Source organism: Delphinus delphis, chromosome 13, assembly GCF_949987515.2.
Source record: "Delphinus delphis chromosome 13, mDelDel1.2, whole genome shotgun sequence".
Taxonomy (NCBI): domain Eukaryota; kingdom Metazoa; phylum Chordata; class Mammalia; order Artiodactyla; family Delphinidae; genus Delphinus; species Delphinus delphis.
In genome coordinates, this window is record NC_082695.1 from 16,322,832 (window position 1) to 16,344,505 (window position 21,674).

General features: G+C 47.0%; 1 protein-coding gene across 1 annotated transcript in view; it reads right to left on the reverse strand.

Annotated features, from left to right (window-relative positions):
- GCN1 (GCN1 activator of EIF2AK4) overlaps window positions 1-21,674 on the reverse strand; it is a 57,695-nt gene that overhangs the window by 35,169 nt on the left and 852 nt on the right. Inside the window, exons 2-18 of the mRNA XM_060028177.1 lie at window positions 17,678-17,780; window positions 14,259-14,322; window positions 13,593-13,724; window positions 12,988-13,100; window positions 10,038-10,132; window positions 9,813-9,947; window positions 8,923-8,991; window positions 8,685-8,793; window positions 8,012-8,086; window positions 7,631-7,759; window positions 7,081-7,131; window positions 6,703-6,801; window positions 6,308-6,481; window positions 4,441-4,593; window positions 3,075-3,167; window positions 957-1,032; window positions 646-805 (exon numbers count right to left, since the gene is read on the reverse strand). Coding sequence (XP_059884160.1) covers window positions 646-805; window positions 957-1,032; window positions 3,075-3,167; window positions 4,441-4,593; window positions 6,308-6,481; window positions 6,703-6,801; window positions 7,081-7,131; window positions 7,631-7,759; window positions 8,012-8,086; window positions 8,685-8,793; window positions 8,923-8,991; window positions 9,813-9,947; window positions 10,038-10,132; window positions 12,988-13,100; window positions 13,593-13,724; window positions 14,259-14,322; window positions 17,678-17,780 — 1,830 coding nt within the window. The remainder of the gene's footprint in view (window positions 1-645; window positions 806-956; window positions 1,033-3,074; window positions 3,168-4,440; window positions 4,594-6,307; window positions 6,482-6,702; window positions 6,802-7,080; window positions 7,132-7,630; window positions 7,760-8,011; window positions 8,087-8,684; window positions 8,794-8,922; window positions 8,992-9,812; window positions 9,948-10,037; window positions 10,133-12,987; window positions 13,101-13,592; window positions 13,725-14,258; window positions 14,323-17,677; window positions 17,781-21,674) is intronic.

Here is a 21,674-nt window from a genome sequence, read left to right on the forward strand (position 1 = left end):
CCACTGGCTGGGGGACCCTGAGCAAGTCATTTCAGCTACCGGAACCCTGGACAACTCATACAAAATAAGCATAGTAAGCCTGTCAGCCTTTTAAAGGCATTGTGAAAAACTGAAAGGGACAATGGGTAGAAAACACTTTAAAAATTATAAAGTGCTTTAAAAATGAAGTGTTTTTTGGGCTTCCCTAGTGGTGCAGTGGTTGAGAGTCCGCCTGCCGATGCAGGGGACGCGGGCTCGTGCCCCGGTCCAGGAGGATCCCACATGACGCGGAGCGGCTGGGCCCGTGAGCCATGGCCGCTGGGCCTGCGCGTCCGGAGCCTGTGCTCCACAACGGGAGAGGCCACAGCAGTGAGAGGTCCGCATACCGCAAGAAAAAAAAAAAAAAGAAGCGTTTTTCCATTACTCAAGAATAAAAAGGTTGAGCTACATGTCATAAAACATGGGAAGAAAGAAAAGCATCTGAAAAGGAAAAGGAATTATATGAAACAAGGTGTTACCCAAACTCCAGGGCAGAAGATTCTGGCATCACACAGAGTCTGAGTGAGTGAGAACAGCCCAGGAGCAGTCTAGTTAAAATCCCACAGCATAAGCAGGGTCAGCTAAGGGGGTCTGAGAGCCCCAGTTCTGCAGCCCAGATGCCCTGACCTTGTGAGAACTGAGGACAGTCTTCAGCTCCTCCAGGAGTCCATAGGCCAGCTTGAAGCCCCCGAGAGCAGAGAGCAGCTTCCGAACCGTCTGCTGGGCCTGCCTGCGCACGTGCCAGGTGCGGCTCAGGAGCACCGCCACCAGAGCCCGGTGGTACTGCCTGCAGCAGAGGGACAGGGCGTCCTGGGGTAAGGCCAGGTGTGGGGGTCTCCACAGCCAGCCTTCCACCCCTCACACACCGCCACGTCTCAGGCTCCTGTCAGGGTTTGTGTCATTTGGCCAAAGGGGAAAAGTAAACAAGCCCCACGTACTGAACTTTGTTGCCTGTGAGTCTGTGCGGATGGTCAAGGAAGAGTCTCTCTGTCAGACGCAGCACGGTACAGAGGGCTGGCGGGGGGGACAGAAACAGCACAAGTGTTTTTAAAATAGAGAACACATCCAGAAAGAACTGGGAAGAGCTGGAAAATGAACACCAAAATGTAAAGGGAAAGTTACAGTTCACTAGAATTTTTTTTAAGTTTTTATTTTATATTGGAGTATAGCTGATTAACAATGTTGTGTTAGTTTCAGGTGTACAGCAAAGTGATTCAGTTATACATATACATGTATCTAATGAATTTTCTTTTTTGCTAACTACACACGTGTATTCTTTTTTTAACATCTTTATTGGAGTATAATTTCTTTACAATGGTGCACTAGTTTCTGCTTTATAACAAAGTGAATCAGCTGTACATATATATATATCCCCGTATCTCCTCCCTCTTGTGTCTCCTCCCACACTCCCTATCCCACTGCTCTAGGTGGTCACAAAGCACCAAGCTGATCTCCCTGTGCTATGCGGCTGCCTCCCACTAGCTATCTATTTTACATTTGGTAGTGTATATTAAGTCCATGCCACTCTCTCACTTTGTCCCAGCTTACCCTTCCCCCTCCCCACTTCCTCAAGTCCATTCTCTACATCTGCGCCTTTATTCTTGTCCTGCCCCTAGGTTCTTCAGAACCTTTTTTTTTTTTTTTTTACATTCCATATATATGTGTTAGCATACGGTATTTGTTTTTCTCTGCCTGACTTACTTTACTCCGTATGACAGACTCTAGGTCCATCTACCTCACTGCAAATAACTCAATTTCGTTTCTGGTTATGGCTGAGTAACATTCCATCGTATATAATGTGCCACATCTTCTTTATCCATTCATCTGTCGATGGACACTTAGGTTGCTTCCATGTCCTGGCTATTGTAAACAGAGCTGCAATGAACATTGTGGTACATGACTCTTTTTGAATTATGGTTTTCTCAGGGTATATGCCCAGTAGTGGGATTGCTGGGTCGTGTGGTAGTTCTATCTTTAGTTTTTTAAGCAACCTCCATATTGTTCTCCATAGGCACACGTGTATTTTGGAACAAGCAAAAGTATATTCAATGTCCTGTGATAAACCATAACAGAATATGAAAAAGAATGTATATATACGTGTAACTGAATCACTTTGCTGTACAGTAGAAATTAACACATTGTAAATCCAACTATACTTCAATAAAATAATTTTTTTTAATTACTATGCAGTTCTAAAAAAGAATGAGAGTGCTCATTATATACTGACATGAAATTATTTCCAAATCTAGACAGCACAATGCATACAGTAGGAATATTAACACTTGTGTAAAAAAGGCAGAGAACTGATACATAAGGTTATTTATTGGTATAAATATAAAATATCAAAGATACACAAGAAGCTGATAAAATTGGTTCTCCATGGCCAGGGACACTGTGTGGCTAGAGATCAAAGCAAGGGTATAACTTTCAGTGTAGACTCTCTTGGGTCTTTTTTTTTTTTTGTATTATGTGAATATATCTCCTATTCAAAAATTAGCGAAACATTTTTTAAACATCAGGAAGTGACTAACAGTTGTAGCTCATTAAGAGAATGTTGTGATTTGTCAGTAAAAAGGCTTTTCCAATCACCAATTAGCGGCAGATACTTCTAAGGCAATCTAGAATTTTAAACATACATTTAAAGATCAACTGTTCCTTCTCTGCCAAGATAGAAACCAGTAGTTCTTCTATCTCCTGGTGTGGGTGGAGCCAGCCACACTTCGCCAGAGCTTCTCAGCTGCCTCTCAGTGCACGAAAACCTCTACGACAGCACCAATTACCCAGTCAACTATAATTACACCTAATATCACAGCTCCACAACTATTAGAGTGCTGTCTCCACAAATCTCCCACTTCCCTCCCATTTCCCTAGCCTTCCACATCCCACAGGAGTACATTCATTCCCACAAAAGCTGAGCTGTTGGCCAGATCACTCTGCTCCAGGTTTTTGCTGAGCTGTCTGGTCAAAACAACAGGCAGTCAGAGAAGGATCCTCTCTGAAGACCCACCAGAGACTCAGCCCCAAACTCGACTTCAACTAAGGGGGTAGTGACTCACCATCCTCTGAAGCCATGAGCAGGAATTTGTCAGAAGTGAAAACCTGCTTCTTCTCATCCAAAATTAGCTGCCAGAAACTGCTCAGTTTGGCCTCTGCAAGAAACAAAAGGTCACTCTACCACACAGCCCCCCACATGCCAGGGCTAGTCCCCGCCATGCTGAAGCTGCAGGGGCTGGCTTTGCTGACAGACTCTCCGCTGTTGCAGCAGGCAGGAGTTCTCCCTCAGCGGGGGCGGGTCACTCCCAGGCTCACTGTCCTCCGGTTCCGAGAACTAACCGGTTCTTCTGGTGGCATTGCCTATATGAAAAGCTTTGGTGGTTCTCTGCACCCCACAGGAGCCCAGATGAGCTGCTTCCCACCTGGAATTCCCACCTGTTCCAGGTGCCAGGCTGAACTACTTGAGGTCCACATGTGGTGCTTTCCCCGCCCTTCCCTCATTTGAACTCACGCTGGGCCAGCTAGTGAAAACCCTTCTAGCCCTCAGGGCCCTAGTTCAAATGCTCCCTCCTTCATGAAGCTTTTCCTGACACCCAACCCCTAAACTAAAAGAAATCCCTCCTTCAAAACTGCTCTTATGCCACATTTTGCCTTAAACAACAGATAACTTTTGCATATCCTCTCTCCCAGTAGAGTAAAGCAGCTTAAAATTTGCTGAAACAGGGTCATATTCTGCCTCCCCGCCACAGAAGTAGCCCAGTGCCTTGGTATATAGTCAGATGGCACACAATAATATATATGAAAAGAGCTGAACTCCATTTCTAACCACAGGAATAAGTTCAGCTATGTCCCCATGCAGAGTAGGATGTAGACTAAATAAGCACAGAATACCGTGTAGCCACAAAAAAAGGAAAGCTCTTTTTGTTGTACTGATTTTGGAATCTTTTCCAAGATGTGTTCAGTACGCAATATGGCATGTATAGTATGTCACCCAGCATGTTTCGGCAATTACACATTCATCATCTCTAGACACGAAACTGGATAATACTATCCAAGGAGGGAAACTTAGTGGCTGGAAGACAGGATGGCTAAGGGGAAGCTTTTAATGTTATACCCTATAAATGTATAACCAATTAAAAACAACGTCCCACTTATCATCTGCAGGGATGAGCCTCAGCGTTGCACTGTGCAGCGGGAGTGCAGCCAGGGGACTCTGTCACTGTCCTCCTTTGCCATGTTGCTCCAATGCTCCAGGACAGGGGCTTGTAGATAAAATTCATCCCTGCAGGTGACAAGTGGCCCTACGACTGCCCAGTGTGGTAAGTGGCCAAGCTAATCCTGTAAAATCCTAAATATCAAGGCACTCCTCCCAAGGACTCTGAAAGAGGCCCTTGTCTGCTAGCATCCTGGACATCTCTGGACTCTTACCAGCCTGTGAGTCAGCCATCGAAAGCTTTGAGAGCAGCAAGGCAGCAGCGACCCCTTCGGTGACTACGGGAACCTGAGTGCTTTGGGAGGCTGCCTTCTCCACTGCCTGGATGAGCAAGGGCAACAAGTCCAGGGCCTGCAACAGTGTGTCACCTGTGGAGATAGGACCAGCACCTTACAGAACACCCCAATCGCAAGGAGGCAAGATTACTTGAGAAAGGAGTTATTCACCCATGTCTGAATGGTTAACACCCTTCAGTTACCTTTCAAATATCTCAAATAAGTGGAAGTAAAATCTAGGACTTAAATCAAACTCTACAACCATAAAGCTAGAGCTAGAAGGGTCCTTACTAGTCCAATAGTCCAGGTATTCACTTGATGGATAAGGAAACAGACCAAGAGAGGTGAAGTGAGTTGCCCAAGGCCACACAGCTGGTTGAGGGAGAGCCAGGGCAAACCTCAAGTTGACTAATTTCTCTCTGGGGCTCTTCTCCCACACCAGACAACCTCCAGACCCAAATCCCAAAACCAGAACCAATCTGCTGACCTATGAACTAAACTCTGTTCAAATAAAAAAAAAGTAGAGGGCTTCCCTGGTGGCACAGTGGTTGAGAGTCCGCCTGCCGATGCAGGGGGCATGGATTCGTGCCCCGGTCCGGGAAGATCCCACATGCGGCGGAGCGGCTGGGCTCGTGAGCCATGACCACTGAGCCTGAGCGTCTGGAGACTGTGCTCCGCACGGGAGAGGCCACAACAGTGAGAGGCCTGTGCACCGCGCAAAAAAAAAAAAAAAAAAAAAAAAAAGTAGAAACCTACTAAAACTATAGCTAAACCCACGTATGTGTGTGTATGTATGTATGTATGTATAATTTATTTAGGCTGCACGGGGTCTTCATTGCAGTGCACAGGCTTAGTTGCAGTATGTGGGATCTTAGTTCCTCGACCAGGGATCAAATCCGGGCCCCCTGCATTGGGAGCATGGCGTCTTAACCACTGAACCACCAGGGAAGTCCCAACCCACGTTTTCTTAATTACTAAATTGGTATATAGAGTATTTCACAGTGAAACAAGTATTTCATTTGGATGATGCCATGGATTTGAATCCAAGAAATGTATATTTTAAAGGTTTATTTTATGATTGTTTTTAAAGTATTAAGCAGAAGCAGCTCAAGCTAAAGAGACTAGGTTAAACCAAGACTTGGCTATTTAGAACTCAATCTAAAATCAAGTTCAATCAGTGCAGCAAAACTGCAAACTGATACACAAGTACAGACACTGTACAGAAGGGGGTCACCTCTCTAGGGGCAGCTCTGAAGTCTCCTAAACATTTTTTTAAACCCAGTCATCATAAGTTTAAACTTTAAGTGAAATATGAGCCCATCTCAGAGGTGGACATCAATATTAGAGATTTTTACTTTGGGGATCAAGCTCCTACAGATTTGAAGTTTCCCCTCGCTGTGCTTGGGAAGGAGGTAGATGCTCAGGCCCAAATGACAGGTTTGTTAGCACTGAAGCGAGGGCAGTTGTTGTTTCTAATAGGTCCAGTGTAAAGATTATATAATTTACACCTTATAAATCAGTCTTATCAGAATCATTTCTCCATGATTTCAGAAAACAGAGTGACAGGTTCTGGTTGTGGCTCCTCTCTGAATAAAGCTTTGTATTCTGAAGGTCTGATAAGGAGGAGAAGCCAGAAACTGTTGTGAAGACTGGGCTCTGATTCTAGGCTTTATGGATGACTAAGCTAGATGCTCCCAGTGGCTCAGGAGGAAATGATGCAAAAAAAGCTGGACCGAAAGGGAAAGCCTGGAACGGTGATGACGCCCTGAAGATCACCTCTATCACCTCTGTGAGGGAAGCATCTCACCTCGGAAGCAGACCAACATGCACTGCAGATAGGCGTGCCTCACTGCAGAGGTGGAGGTTTTAAGGCTGAAGGCTTTCTTGAACCATTCAGTGAGCTTCTTGGGCACTTCTGTGCAGAACCGGTTACACCAGAGAGCCAGGACAGAGGTGGCGTGCACCAAGGTGCCTTCGTGAACTAGGGCAAGAAGCAGAAGTCCAGTCAGCCCTATGTCTTAGACCCACATCACATCACTGCCAGTTGCATGCGAAAGCAAGTAGGAGTAAAGGGAGAGGAAGCAGTGATGCTTCAGGGAGAGGAAGCAGGGCCCTCAGAAGGGGTTCATGGCAGGCTCCAACTGTGAAAACCGGGGGTCAAGGATGGGTCCAGGCTGCACCCTCACCATGGTGCACAATTACCTTCTTGCTGGAGGAAGGGGATGAACAGCTCAGCCACGGTCCCACTCAGGACTTGACTGGAAGGCCCGGCCACCACGTGATGACTGACACTCCCGATCCCTGGAAGGCAGGGGATTCCCTGCTCAGCCCCTCATCAGCACAAAACTGCCAACACACCAGTCCTCCTGTCACTGCCCACCTCCCCAGCAGCCATGCCTCTCCTCTGGCCATGACTGACCCCCCACTCAATCCCCCATCAGACGTCCTGCCTTTTACGGAAGCCAGACTGGGATGTCCAAAACTGTCAGAGGTGTCAAGATCCGACGGACTCACCTTCCCTAACAGTTACGTTACACTACTACTACTACACTTCCTACTACCCGTAGAGAAATTCTGTACCTGAGAGGACGCTCATCTTCTGGGCTACAATAGTTAGTTTTCCTTCCGAGCCTGAGAGGAGAGATAGCAAAGATTCAAAATTCACATCTGCCACATTTCCCAAGGGGGTGAATAAGGTAGTCATGTGTGTGACATCAAGATACAGTTTCTGATTCCAGAAGCAGCCTTTCTATCATGTAGCTGGGCTTAACATCACATGTACTGGCTTTTTTTTTTTTTCTAACTAAAGAAATAAATAATATGTTCTTGCAGAAAATGTGACAAATAGAAAAAATATAAAAGCAACATCTAAAAATCACCCAGGTTCCCACTACCTAAAATATTATTAACATTTTGGTGTATTTCCCTCTATTTTTTCCCCCTATGCAAACGATAATGCCTATGCTTAAAACTGAGATCACCCCCATCCACACTGATCTGCACATGCTTCTTTCTGTTCATTCTTGACACAAGCAAACTCAGAGCACCAAGCCCCCAACAGGTCCCGGTGCCCAAGGAATGCCAGAGGCCACACCTTGGCCATCCGCATGCCCGGGAAGGACTTGCCCACCTCCGAGGATAGCAAACAGGTGCCTGGCCAGGGCTTCCATCGCCGAGGAGTCACTGCACTGGCGGACCAGGTTCTGCAGCGCCAGCACGGCTTCATCCATCAGGCGGGGGCTGTTGGACTTCAGCTGGCCTGGACACGGAGAGCCGCAACTCAGAAGCTGCTGAGAGCTGGGTAGCCAGGCTCTCATCTTTGTCTTCCCTGCTCCCAACTCTTCAATCCTGGCTCTGTGTTCCCATTATAAAGGATCTCAGGAAAGAAACTACACAACTGTAGTTTATTTCTAAACTGAGCTGTCTCCTACCCCTTTTTGTACAATAGGGATAAGTACAACCGAAGCCCAAGGTGCCATTCCAGGGGCTGGAGAGGGGTTGGGACACTCACCAGCCAGTCCTTTCACGATGTCCAGGGCATAATGGCTGAGATCGAGAGTCACTGATGCCAACAGACTGGAGATAGCTGAGGGGGACAGAAAGCACGCATCATGCTGGCCTCCAGGGGAAATGCCCGTTTCTGCCTGACTCCCCAGCCAGTGCTCAGGCCTGCTGTGTAGACACATAGGACATGACCACTCTTCATCTCTGTATGGTCACATGGTGGTCACACCTTTGTCCCACAGCTCTGCTGTAAAGCTGTATACTGCCCCATCCCAATCAGCAAAAAACTGCCCCTCCGACATTCCACCCACACCTCTTACCAAGATAAAAAGAGACAGAGACTCAACTCTCATATCCTATGGTTTCAAGTGCCACCTCCACACCAAGGTCAAACTGTCTAGAGCAGAGGTTCTTAACCTGGTTTCCGGAAGGTTCTTAGACCTCTAAAAATGTATGCAGTATTTTAAGTGGGTATACTTTTGTGCATTCTTCCAGCAAGAGGGCCCATTACTTTCAACATACTCTCAAAAGGGTCCCTGATCTCTCTCCCAAGGGCCCAATGAGGTAAACAGTGAATACATCTCCCCCCGCCCCAAGCACTTCCTGCTGCCAAGTAGTGGGGACCCGGCTTATCAGGCAACTTCATCTCCCTCCCACCATCCTGTTTGGCAGGAACCTACTTTCAAGAACATTCTCTGGACTCCTCAGTAAGGACTTCTGTATGGTGGGCAATATCAGATCCTTAAACTCCGAGTGGGACATGTATCGGAGCAGAGGGGCACAGTTATCCTACAAAGAGAAAGGGGTCAGGCACCCAGCCTTCATGGGAACAGACCAAGAATAAAGGATGGTTCTGAATCACAGAATTTAAAATGGGATTTAGCTTGCCCAGGTGAGTAAGGGCCACCTCACACTCACCAACAGATACTTCTGAGGCTTTACTTTGCTCATCAAGATGTTCTTCACATAAAAATCCAGCAGGGCACTCTAGGGAATACAGAGACCTGGTTAGACCCTGACGTTCTGAGATCCCTCTTGTGGGACTGCTTCTAAAAAATACCAATCAGTGCCCCAAATGTCATGGTGTCAAGCATGAAGATCCCAGTGATCACTCCATTCCCCATCTAAAAGCCTTCCACAGCTTTCCATGGCTCCTAGGAGCAAGTCCAAGTCCTTGGCATGGCTCACAGGCCTACCTGCTACCCTCTTTCACCCAGACACCCACGTGCCCCTCCAACCGCACTTTGCCTCCTCTACATTCCTGCCCACATGCTGCTTTCTCTGCCCAAAATGCCCTTCCTCCCCTCTTGACCTTGTTAACGCCTATTCACCCTTTAAGGTCCTTCATCAGAGATGTGTTCCCTGACCCACAGCCTAAGACAAGTCCCAACCAGAGTATCACAGCCTCTTGCGCTTTTCCTTTGCAGCGTGTCTCACAGAGATAATGAGATGACGATTATGTCTAACGGCAGCCTCCTCAGATTCAGTCCCGCCCGGGAAGGGATCACAGCTCCCTCACGCACTGCTGCATACCCAACACCTGGCACAGAGCTTGGCACAAGGCAGATGCTCAGTGTGGGTGAATAAATGACTGCATGAACAGGCAAATCATCATCCCGTTAACTATGGCAGGATCCATCCCAAGCCACAACTGGAGGGGAAACTTTCCAGCTCCTCAAAGTTCATATATCACCATGAAAGGCCGGGGTCTCAGGTGAGAAAACCAACAAACTCCAGATAAGGCCAGCAGCTGGGGGCCACCAGGGCAAAACAAGCTCCCCCTCCTTCCCTCCAGAGAGTCCACTTGCCTTGTGCCGATTGACCACGTCCATCTCCTTGTGTCTCGTGCAGAACTGCACCAGCAGCCCCAGCATAGCTGCATAGTTCTGGTTGGGTTCTAGGCTGAGAATGGCTGACAAGTATTGTTCCACCAGTCCCGGGTTCTGAAGAGGAACGGGTAAAGCAGGTGTATCAGACGGCAGTGGAGGTGGTAAGGAAGAAGAAATGACCGCCACCCTGCTGCCTCCTGTCACCTCTTTCCATAGTTTGGTGAGCTTCTTCACAGCACCATCCACGGCGTGCTTGTGGGAGCCGCCTAGCACCTCCAGCAGGAGCAGGCACTGCACCTCTACCTGCAGGGACAGGGAGGCTCAGGTCCGGACGTAAAATGGGAGCGGAGATCCCATGGCCCTCATAGCCTGCCCAAGACCTTCGTCAGGCCCGCCAGAACCTGAGGTCATCTCCGCCAGGCCTCTCCCACTCAATTCCAGCCAGATCCTCTTCCCTCCACCCCCTGCCCCCCGCCACTTAACCCTGTCCCGGATTTACATCTGTTCACTCAAGCACTTCTTAATAAGTATTTGTTGAGCACCTACTATGAGTCAGACAATGAAAACACCTGGAGAATAAGACAGACACGGTCCTTGCTTTCATGCACCTCACAGTCCAGAGGGAGAAAAAGATACTAAACAAATAAACACACAAATGAATACATAATTCCAGGAAGGTTAAGTGCCATGTGGGAAAAGGATAAGCATTCTGTTTCATATATTTCTTCATCTGCCTTGACTATTCCTTCATTAATTCTACAAGCAATGAACGCTGATGAAGTGGCAGGCACTATGCTAGGCACTGTGGATACAGAAGTGAACACTGATATGCTGATCCTGCCTGCAGGGGGGCCCACTATCCAACCCAGAGTGAAGCACCTAATAGGTGCTCAATTAAAAAGCCTCACAGGGCTTCCCTGGTGGCGCAGTGGTTGAGAGTCCGCCTGCCGATGCAGGGGACACAGGTCCGTGCCCTGGTCCGGGAAGATCCTACATGCCGCGGAGCGGCTGGGCCCGTGAGCCATGGCCGCTGAGCCTGCACATCCGGAGCCTGTTCCCCGCAACGGGAGAGGCCACAACAGTGAGAGGCCCGCGTACCGCAAAAAAAAAAAAAAAAAAAAAGCGTCACAGAGACTGTATGTGCCACGAACACCCAAGGTCACTGGTGAGCAGTGGACTGCCACCCTGAGAAAAAAGGCATGCTTAAGAAGTCTGCCAAATTCCATTTGCATGTGTACAAAATGGCAGATGTACAAAGTTATTCATGGCAACAATTTTTTATAACAAAAGACTATAACAACATAAGTGGTCATAAACAGGGAACTAGTTATATCTAAACCGTGGTACATCCACTCAAAGGATTAGTAAATAGTCATAAAGAATGAGAAACTCTATATAATACTCTGGAACAAATCTAAATCCAGTTAAGGAAAAAAACACAAGGCGAAAGAAAAAAGTTTGTATGTATGCTACCACTTGTATAAAAAGGTCTATTTAGTCATATACACAGAGAATACCTCTACTACATAAGAAACTAGTAATAGAGGGGGACCGAGATGGCTAGGGAAGGGGTGGGAAGGAAACTGGTATATCATTCTACACCTGTTGAATACTGAACCTTTTTTAAAAAATTATTATTAAAATAGCTTTTTAAGCTTGCTGATATCACATTCAGAACTATATTGCTGTTCTTTCTTCCTGGAACGTTCTAACCCATAATCTGGTTTTTTCTTTCATATCCTTCAGGTCCCTGCTCAAATGGTACCTCCTCCAAAGGCCTTCCTCCCACCATCACCGTCCACCCACTCTCTCTAGCCTCCTGCCTGCTTTTCTGCTGCACGACTCCACACCTTGTCATTTATATGTGGACCTGTTTGTGTCCACCCTCTCCCCACAACTGAAAGCTATGAGAAAGTAAGGTCCTCTCACCTGTCCCCTGTTTCAGCCTCAGCTCCTCGAACAGCACCTGACACGCAGGGGGCCCTCAACAAATACTTAAGGGACTGAATGAACTACTCCTATGTGTATAGTCAACATCAGCAATGAGCAAAGGAAAAACCCAGATTCAAGACACAGAAACCACCACCACGGTTTCAAGCTCCTGATGCATCCTGTCCCATAAACACAACTCCGGGGTTGACCCCTCCCCCTCACTAACCCACACTGACTTACCTTGGATAACGGTTATAAGAATTCATTGGAGACATGCTAGTGAGGGAGCCCATGATAAACCATCTTACAAGAAGGCCTTTTGGTAACAATGGAACCCACACTCTGAAGGTGGTTTTCCAGCATATCCACTACCTGTGAGGTTTCAGTGTTCTTATCCTTCCATCAACTGCTGATGGTCAATCTATGGTCATCCCCAGAAGTATGCTGGATAAGCTCCCAGGGATGAGGCCTCAATAAGTCTTACAAGCTGGCTGTGTCAGGCAGAGGCGCTCACTCCTCATTTACCTGCACAGCCCTCTGTAAGTTTCTACAGCCCTTTCACACCTCTTCTGAGCCCATCTTCATGGCAACTCTTTGAGGCGGATGGGTGAGTGGTACTTTTCCCCATTTTTGCAGCAATGGGAAATGGGCTCCGAAATTAGGTATCTGGCCAAATCTCATGGCCAAGAGTCAAATCCATACCAAGATCCTCAGACTCCTTTTTTGTTAAACCGTAAGACCATCCCTCTTGCCCTCCACTAAGCATATCTAGACATTCAAAAGAATCTCCCAACCTGGCCTATTGGGCCATCTCTGGTTAGCAGACATGCTGAAAGGCAAGATAGGGAATGTGGAAGGAGCAGGCACAGAACGGGAGGAAAGAATTGGTATTTTCTGGGTTACTTGTTTTCTGCCTATCTTCCCCATTCTGGCCTGTCACGTCTTTCTCACATGCCATGAAGGCAGGGACCACGTTTCTCTTGCTCATCACTGTATTCCCAGGGCCTAGCACCATGCCTGACCCAGGAAAGCTCAAAGATATTTGATAAATAGACGAATGTTATTATGCTGCACTCATGCCCATCCACCAAAGTCACACACCTCAGGGTAACTCAAAGTGCCTGGTCACCCAGCACTAAGAGCACTGGCCAGGGAAGGTGCTTAAACATGTCCCAACTCTGTGCAAAGAGCTGACCGGCACGACTGCAAAGACCCGGGGAACCTACCAGTTTGCTCCAGATGTCTCCTTGCCGCTTGGCTCTCGAGGGAAAGACAATGCGCACCAGTAGGCAGGTCCAGGACAGGGCCAGCAAGGCAGCCGAGCCACTGCTCTTACTGAAAGGGGAGGGGAGGGGAGGGGAGGGGAGGGATGAGGTCAGAGCAGCAGCCTCCATCTTGAGGACGAATGCTCACCGCAAGGCCTTGCCTGCTATGCAAGACCCTCCACTGACCTAACTGGAACTGGAAACTTGTTCCCCACAAATCATCTGTGACAACTCAGGACAAGGAGTGCCAAACTCCCACCTCTTAGCACTCACAACTATAAATCAAAAGGATGGTTTCCTCCATTCAGTGCCTAGTGGGCATTTGGTTTCTCCTTAAAATGGCCTTACTTCCACTGGTTTCCCAACCCTGTTCCTCAGGAAAGTGGTTTCTCCACTGGGCCTGACATCTTGGCTTCTCCGTCCATACAGAAGGCAGACTGCCGGCACCCCTCAGAGTTTCAAAGGGGAAAGGGGCAGGCATGTTCACGCCTGCTCACCTGCACCGGCTTCTCACGAGTAGGACTCCACCAACCCCCAGTGGGCCACCACCTTTACCTCTTACCTGGGGACACCTGCTTTGGAGCCAATGCCTGAAGACTGCAGAGAGTGCAGAAGGTTCTTAGCAGTGGCTTCTGGCTGGGCCTCAGCCAACTGCTGGATTGCTGCCTGCAGAGCCCTGCGTGAGGCTGCATCTCTAGGAGGAGGAAAGAAGGGGAAGGTGAACATGTGGACTCGAGGCAGGGGTGGGGGGCTTAGGCCAAGCCTGGTCTTTCTCAGGAAAATTAGACTGCACTGTATTCCAGTGGGTCATAGATGATGGGATTAGGAAGTAACTGGATAAATCTACCTCATCTGAGAGTTCTGGAAGCATCTAATAAGGGCAAATGAGCCTTAAGGCTGTAAGCACAACATCTACCTTTAGGGAACACTTACTATAGGCCTCAAACTAGGCCAAGTGCTTTTACACACATGACCGGTGCCAGCATAGAGACTGAGCACTCAACGTGGCAAGCAACGTTCCAAGAACTTGACTCTTAATGACAACCACCTATGAGGTAGGTAAAAGCAACATCCCTGTTCTGCAGATGAGGAAACTGAGGCACAGAGAGGTTCAGTAACTTGCGCAGGACCCAGGCAGTCTGGCTCCAAAGCCTGGGCTCTAACCACTACCCTATACCACATTTCTGCACAAACTGCTCTGGACACTGGGCCTTTGATCGGGACTCACCTGTATCGATGCAGAGTCAAGCAGAATAATTTGCAGAGGCCTTTCACTGCTCCCTCTGGCAGATCTAAAACCAAAGATTACACAGGGGTTAATAAAATAAAATCTACTCAATAAAATCTACTTCCTGGGCATCTGCTCGAGCCAGGCATTCTGCTGACATGACCTCTGCCCACTGGACACTCCCCGGGCGTTTGAGATAGAATTCCCAACAGGAAAAAGTAATGACAAAATAGGACTCTAAAGAAACATCTAGCACGGGAAGGCTCTCGGACAAACATCTGTTAAATGAATGAAACTAAGGCAAGACAAGTGCCCTCGAAATTTAACATGCTTTCGAGTGGAGGTGCTAGAGTACAGGAAATGTTCTGCTTCTTGATCCGGGTGCTGGTTACACGGCTGTGTTTAGTTTGTGATAATTCAGCGACCTGTTCACTTATGATATGTGTACTTTTCTTTATGTACGTTCTAATAATTGGTTTTAAAACATAGGACAAAACTTAAGTACTATGAGGGATCAGAAAAGAGAAGAACACCTATAACAGAGAGGTTTCTGAAGATTTTAAGGACACAGAAGCTTGGCCTAACAGATGAGTAGGCTGTGGACAAACGGAAAGAGGGGCCTGCATGCAGAGTGGTGTTAACAACATGAGCAGAAGTGCACAGGATAAGAAGGCACAATGCCTGTGCAGGGCGCATGAGGAGGAGGAGGAGGAATAACAACACCCGACACTTAACCAGTGCTCATGAGGCACCAGGCCCTGCTCTAAGCATTTTATATACATTAACTCAATTCCTGTAAGGTGGGTACTGCAATTGAGCTCATTTTTAAGATGAAGAAACCAAGGCATGGAAAACCAAGCACGCCAGCTGAGTGAAAGAGAAACTAGTGAAACAATAGTGCTCAATAACGGAGAGCCAACCTGTGACAGGTTCTGCATGCCAGACTGAAGCCCGCAGACAAAGAGGGGAGGGTCTGACGGGGGAAATGTACGCTGAGTGTCAGACTGACCAGCGTGGGAGGCACTGAGAGCAGGAGGCCCACAAAGGGCTTGCACAGGGCCTCACATTTCAGGCACCCGAACGATGGGGGCATGGGGAATGAAGGAGGGGCAGGCACCCAGCTCCCCCAGGGTCCTGAGCCTGGTATTGGTCCATCTGATTTGAGGCTACCTCAGTAACGGAGGAAAAGAGTGACTGGAGCCGGGAACAGGTTGTGGCTAAGAGAACAGTGGTAATAACAGCTAACAGACACTGGGCGTTGACCATAGCCAGGCACCGAGTCAAGCACCGTCCCCATGTGTTCTCATTCACTCCTCACTCCCAGGAGACAGGCTCACAGGTTAAGTAACCTGAACCGGGTCCCACAGCCTGTAAGTGGCAGAGCCATGGCTAGAACGCAGAGCCCTTCACCTCTGACTCTGCACTAGACGCCTGTGACTGGAAAGAACAGGCACAGCAGACACCGCCTCAGAGTCTCAGGCTTCAAGTACAGTGAGGCAGAACTGCGGAGAGCATCAGAGGCCTCAGGGCCAGACTGGGCTGAGCCAGGCCGACCATCCGCATCGACAGCTCTGAGGAAGACTTCAACTCCTCGCCCTGGCAGAAAACACCTTGCACCACTGCACCACCTCTGATGAACTCTCCTGGTGACCTGCTTGCTACCCTAACAAAAGGAGAGGCCAGAAGAGTTACCACTATGCAATGACTCCTCCTTAGACTCAAAATCAGGAAATTGAGAATTAACAATTTCATATGGGAGGTTAACTTCCCCCAATCAACTTGTATATCAAAGACTACTAAACATTTTACAAACGTAATTCACCCTGAATTGTAGAATTTCAGGGTGACTGAAGAGTAGAATCACCCTGAAAAGGCCCTGAGTAGTTCATAAACTTCACCCACACATGTCGAACTCCTTACTCCACAAAATGGGGAAAAGTGTAGTATTCAGCTGTTACTTAGCAGGCAGTCAGCCATTATGGTTCAGGGAGTCCAGCTAGCATCTATCACATGGCAGCCTTTTCTAACTAGAACTCTGTTCAGAAGTGACCAGAAAGACTTTTGAAGGTGCCATAACACTCATATGCTAAAGTTCTGATCCACAGGAGAATCTCTCAGAAGCTCACAAACAGCAATTTACTTAATTTACACACTACTTTAACAAGCTTGGGTATGTAACCAGGCAACAGTAGATCAGAAGCAGCGAATGAGAATGGGGGTGAGAGGGTGGCAGGAAGTAGGCTTTTTCCTAACAACAAGTGAAAGCTGACAGAAACGGAGACCCAATTCTATACCGCCATGGTTCTCAAACTGCAGCAAACACAGGAATCACCTGCGGCTTGTTAAAACACAGACTCTGGGTTCCACCTGCAGGGTTTTGGGGAATCTGAGTCTCTGGGGTGGAGCTGAGAATTTGTATCTCAAACAAGTTTTGAGATGATGCTGATACTGCTGGTCTAGGGACCACATTCTGAGAACCAATGCTGTATAGTAAAAACACACCAAAAGGAAACTCAAAACTAATGAGCATTTATTGGTTGAAGGCACACTAGTCTTATACATGCCCCATAATTTGCAGCAAGAGCCCTCGGGTTATGGTACAGAATCAGGGTAACTACATGTGCTCAGCATTTCCCAAAATGTGGTGCCCAGACCCTGAACAGGTTTTTGGCAAAAATGAGGTTCAAGGAAACACTGGATTAAAATGTGACATCTGGGCTTCCCTGGCGGCGCAGTGGTTAAGAATCCGCCTGCCAGTGCAGGGGACAAGGGTTCGAGCCCTGGTTTGGGAAGATCCCACATGCTGTGGAGCAACTACTGAGCCTGCGCTCTAGAGCCCGCTAGCCACAACTACTGAAGACTGTGCGCCTAGAGCCCGCGCTGCGTGACAAAAGATGCCACCGCAATGAGAAGCCCACGCACCGCAACGAAAAGTAGCCCCTACTAGCCGCAACTAGAGAAAGCCCACGCGCGGCAACGATGACCCAACACAGCCAAAAATAAATAAAATAAATTAAAAAATAAAAGAAATAAAATGTGACATCTCACAAACTTACATGATCTTGGAATCCTTTACTAGCCAATCACTTGATACCATCTTGCTTGTTTTCACGGAACACTGACTGGGAAAAATGGTGCCCCCGGTCATAAAGAAAATGTTTTTCCATCCAATAAATCACTTAAGAAAGACTGCTGGTATCTTTTAGAACTATTTCCAATCAAAATGGTTAAAACTGGTAAAAAGGTTTGGCGCCTAGAAGGATAAACTCTCCACCAACCCAACTGCTTCAGTGCAGATTATAACAAGCAAATACTGACAGTGAAGACAGAAGTTGCTGTGAGGGGAAAAGAAGGCCATGGTTCTAAGCAGAGAACCCCATTTAGTTTGAAATGAAATCAATGAAATGAAAAAAAAATACCTTTTCCAGCAATACATTTCCCCAGCTCACTGAGGATCTCTCTCCGTTCCTTCACACTGGCTGTTGTCACCTTCCCTGCAAAACGCTTTAGTGTCTCAGAAACCTGTGAAGACCAAGCCCACAGAGAAAAATTTCAGCAGTCAAACTACAAAACATTGCCCGGGCAGGGGGGGCGGAAACAGAGAGAGCGAGCAAGCTGTGGGAGGTGCAGAACTCAGTGAAGCTCTCTCTAACCAAAGGTTTCTCAACCTCCACACTCCTGACTTTGGGGGCTGCCTTTATACATCGTAGGATTTTGAGCAGCGTTTCTGGCCTCTACCCAATGGACACCAGTAGCAGCACCCCATCCTCCCACCACAGCTGCGGCAACCCCAACTGTTTCCAGACATTGTCAAACATCTCCTGGGGGACACAATCACCCCCAGTTGAGTGAGATGTACTGCTTTTAACCCAACCAGTCAGCCACTCAGTATACCTCATTTAAATGTCGACAAAAAGAGGCAAGGTCAAAGGCAAAGACCTCAGGACAGAAAATATCCCTTCCAAACTATGCAAAATCTAGGAAGGGCCTACTAAATGCCAGGTATGTTCCCTTTATATTATCTCTTGTAAACCTCCCATAAGAAGGAGTATCCTGGCAACTCATAAACACAGTTGGCTAGCAGGTAAAAGGTCAAGAAATTGAATCCCAGCTCTGCCTCCTACCAGCTGTGGAAACTCAGTCAAATTATGTCATTTCCTTGATCCTCTGATTCCCCATCTATACAGGCAACAGCACCTACCTCATGACTGTTAAACAGAGACTAAATGAGACAGTGTATGTAGAGCATTTACCTCTCATCCTGAGCACAAAATCAGCTACTACTACCAGCAAGCCTTCCAGACAGGCACCATATCCCCATTTCACAGGTGATGAAGAAACCAACTCCCAGAGAGGAAGCCACTGCTCAGACTGGACCTGTGGGCCACAGCACCTGCATTTCTGAAACTAAACCTGAAACCAACAGGTCTAAAAACTGATGCTAACAAGTCCTTAGCTTTCAACCACCATCCATGTTACCACAACTGCATCCCCTGCACAGGAACATAAGCATAAGACCTAGAAAGAGGGGCAGTTTGCAAATATTCCTGAAAATCTGGCTCCTGAACAATATTCTACAGGCTACAAAGCAGGCAGGTTGTAGATACATGAGCAGTTGAGCAGGGCATAATAAGACCCAAGTGGGTAACACCCGCCCTCTTTTTCTTTTGAGGGTATTTCACGGACAGGCCTTATTAGTAGAATAAGACTCAAGGGTGCATAGAGAGAGAAAGTAATACTGAGTTCTTCTTACAGATAAATCCCTGCTATAATTCTATTAGCAATGAATAAAATCATGTCCAAAACTGTCTTCTACACAAGTTATTTGTTTTAATATTGTCTCTTGTTTTTATAGTCATTCATGTATATAATTAAAGAGTCAAAAAGTTCTGGGAGGTTTGCTCTAAAAATCAGTCGCATGCCCTCACACACAAGGACAATCTCTTTCACCAATATTGGCTGATTATTTCGGTAGTTATCACCATATCTCTAAATAATTTGCTTGTGCTGCTACTTCTGCCTTTCTACCAAAGACCTCTCTCCCTCTTCAACCCCACCAGAGACCCTCCCCATATCCCTGACACAATTCCTTTGTTTCATAATATGGGTTAGCCCAGTAATTCAGTGTTTACATTATATGCAAATGGTATTCAATTTCCATTTAATAAACTGTTTACTCTCTTGCACAGCTTTTTTAAAATTAACCCTGGAGTTAAATAAAGGCTCCCAATGCCCATTCCCTCCTCACCTCAGTTTGCCTTGTTTTATCTGTTCTAATTAATAATTCAATCTCAAACTTTCTGCCACTTGTCTAAATCTCAATACATTTAGGCAGACCAGGTATTCTACCAAATTCCATTTTCCTGAAGAAGCCTCTCCCAGTGCTTTCCTACCTGCCCCAATTTGGTGGGTGATCTCCTACAGCTGGGACTCTATCACCCTGAAAATGTACTCTTTCTTGTGTTTGGGTAAAGTACATCCTCCATCTCGTGAAGTCCTTGCAAGTTTGAAAATGTTTTGGCCTCCTACCTGAAGTTTGTCTGGGTACAGAATTCTAGGTTGAAGTTTTCCTAGAATACTGAAGACCTTTCTTCACTGAGTTCTAGCTTTCATTACTGCTGGGAAACCCAACGCCATTCTGGTTCTTGATCCTTTGTCTGAGACCTGATTTTCCCCCCTGGAAGTTTCTAAGATCTTCTTTTTGTGTCCAAGGTTCTAAAATTTCACATTAATGTGCTTTGTTGTGAGTCTGTTTTCATCCATTGTACTGAGCATTTTTGATCTGAAAACACATGCTTCCGTTCGCAGAAAGTATGTTGAATTATTTTGTTGATGATTTCCGTGGATACTGGACCTCCCACACTTTTGTGTGGTCCTGTTTTACACAGAACAAGTTTTCTCCAGAGAGAAAACTTTCAGGCTTTTACCAAGATGGAGAAAGGAAGCTGGGGCTCTGACTGCATCTGAAAAGGGCTTTCAACCAATCCTCCTAACTTAGCCCCTCCCCACTCACCCTCACTTCCAGAGGTTAGCTGATACCACCAATTCCCAGCTGTCAGAGATTCTGCAACGTAAATCAGGTTGATTCTCAGCTTTCTTAACTTGGCTTAGGATTCATTTCCCTTGGGTCTGCTGAACCCTTTACCACTTATCACTTTCTAGCTTCCAAAAGTTTGCTGCTATTGTCTGCTCCCCATTCTTCCAATTCTCTTTTTTTTTCCAACTCTTTACTAGTTTTAGTGACGCTGGAGGAGACAGCAAAAATAGATGCATATATATAATCCACCCTTTACCTAAAATTCTCACATAGCTGTTTTTCCATGCTAATATTAAATTCCTGGCTATAGTTTCTCCCCCAAAGATGAAAGAGCCTTTCAGGTTCAAGGCTCTTCTTTTTCTTAATCAGAAAATGAATGTTACCCACTTGGGATCCTGTCAGAATAAAACTGAGGAAGATCCTCCAGAGAAGTCATTTGCTGGTGAGATCAGATGCAAAGAGCTTAAATGTTCACAGGTTTCTCTCTAGAGGAGCACCGTCCAGTAGAACTTTCTGTGTTGATGGAAATGTTCTTTTGCACTGTACAATGCAGTAGTCACCAGCCACATATGGCTACCGGTGCACTGAAATGTGGCTAGTGCAACCGAATAACTAAATTTTTAATTTCATTTCATTTTAGCTAACTTAAGTAGCCGCTTGCCTATTAATAGCTACCATAGTGAACAACACAGCACTGGAGAGATTTTTGTTTTTGCATTTGAGTTTTAATGTTACACAGTCAGCGTGTATTCTCCCAACCCTTTTCAAAATACCCAGGAGACTATGCTTTTCTTTCCAGGATTCACTATAACAAACTTGGAACAAATTACCAGCCCCTGGGACTTCCCTGGTGGTCCAGTGAGTAAGACTACGCTCCCAATGCAGGGGGCCCGGGTTCGTTCCCTGGTCGGGAACTAGGTCCCCACATGCGAGCCTCAACTAAGAAGTCCATATGCCGAAACTAAAACCCGGCGCCGCCTAAATAAATAAATTTTTTTTTTTTTAATAAATAAATATTAAAAAAAAAACTACCAGCCCCTCCCTTGCACAGGAAACTCGCAATTCGCATCTTTTTTTTGTTTTGTTTTGTTTGCGGTACGCGAGCCTCTCACCGTCACGGCCCCTCCCGCTGCGGAGCACAGGCTCCGGACGCGCAGGCTCAGCGGCCATGGCTCACGGGCCCAGCCGCTCCGCGGCATGTAAGATCTTCCCGGACCGGGGCACGAACCCGTGTCCCCTGCATCGGCAAGCAGATTCGCAACCACTGTGCCACCAGGGAAGCCCAATTCGCATCTTTTGAATGCTCAGGTTGAGGAGTCACTCTCTGGCCTCAGGGCCTCCCTATCAAAATCAATTAATCTCCTCACCCTGATACCCAA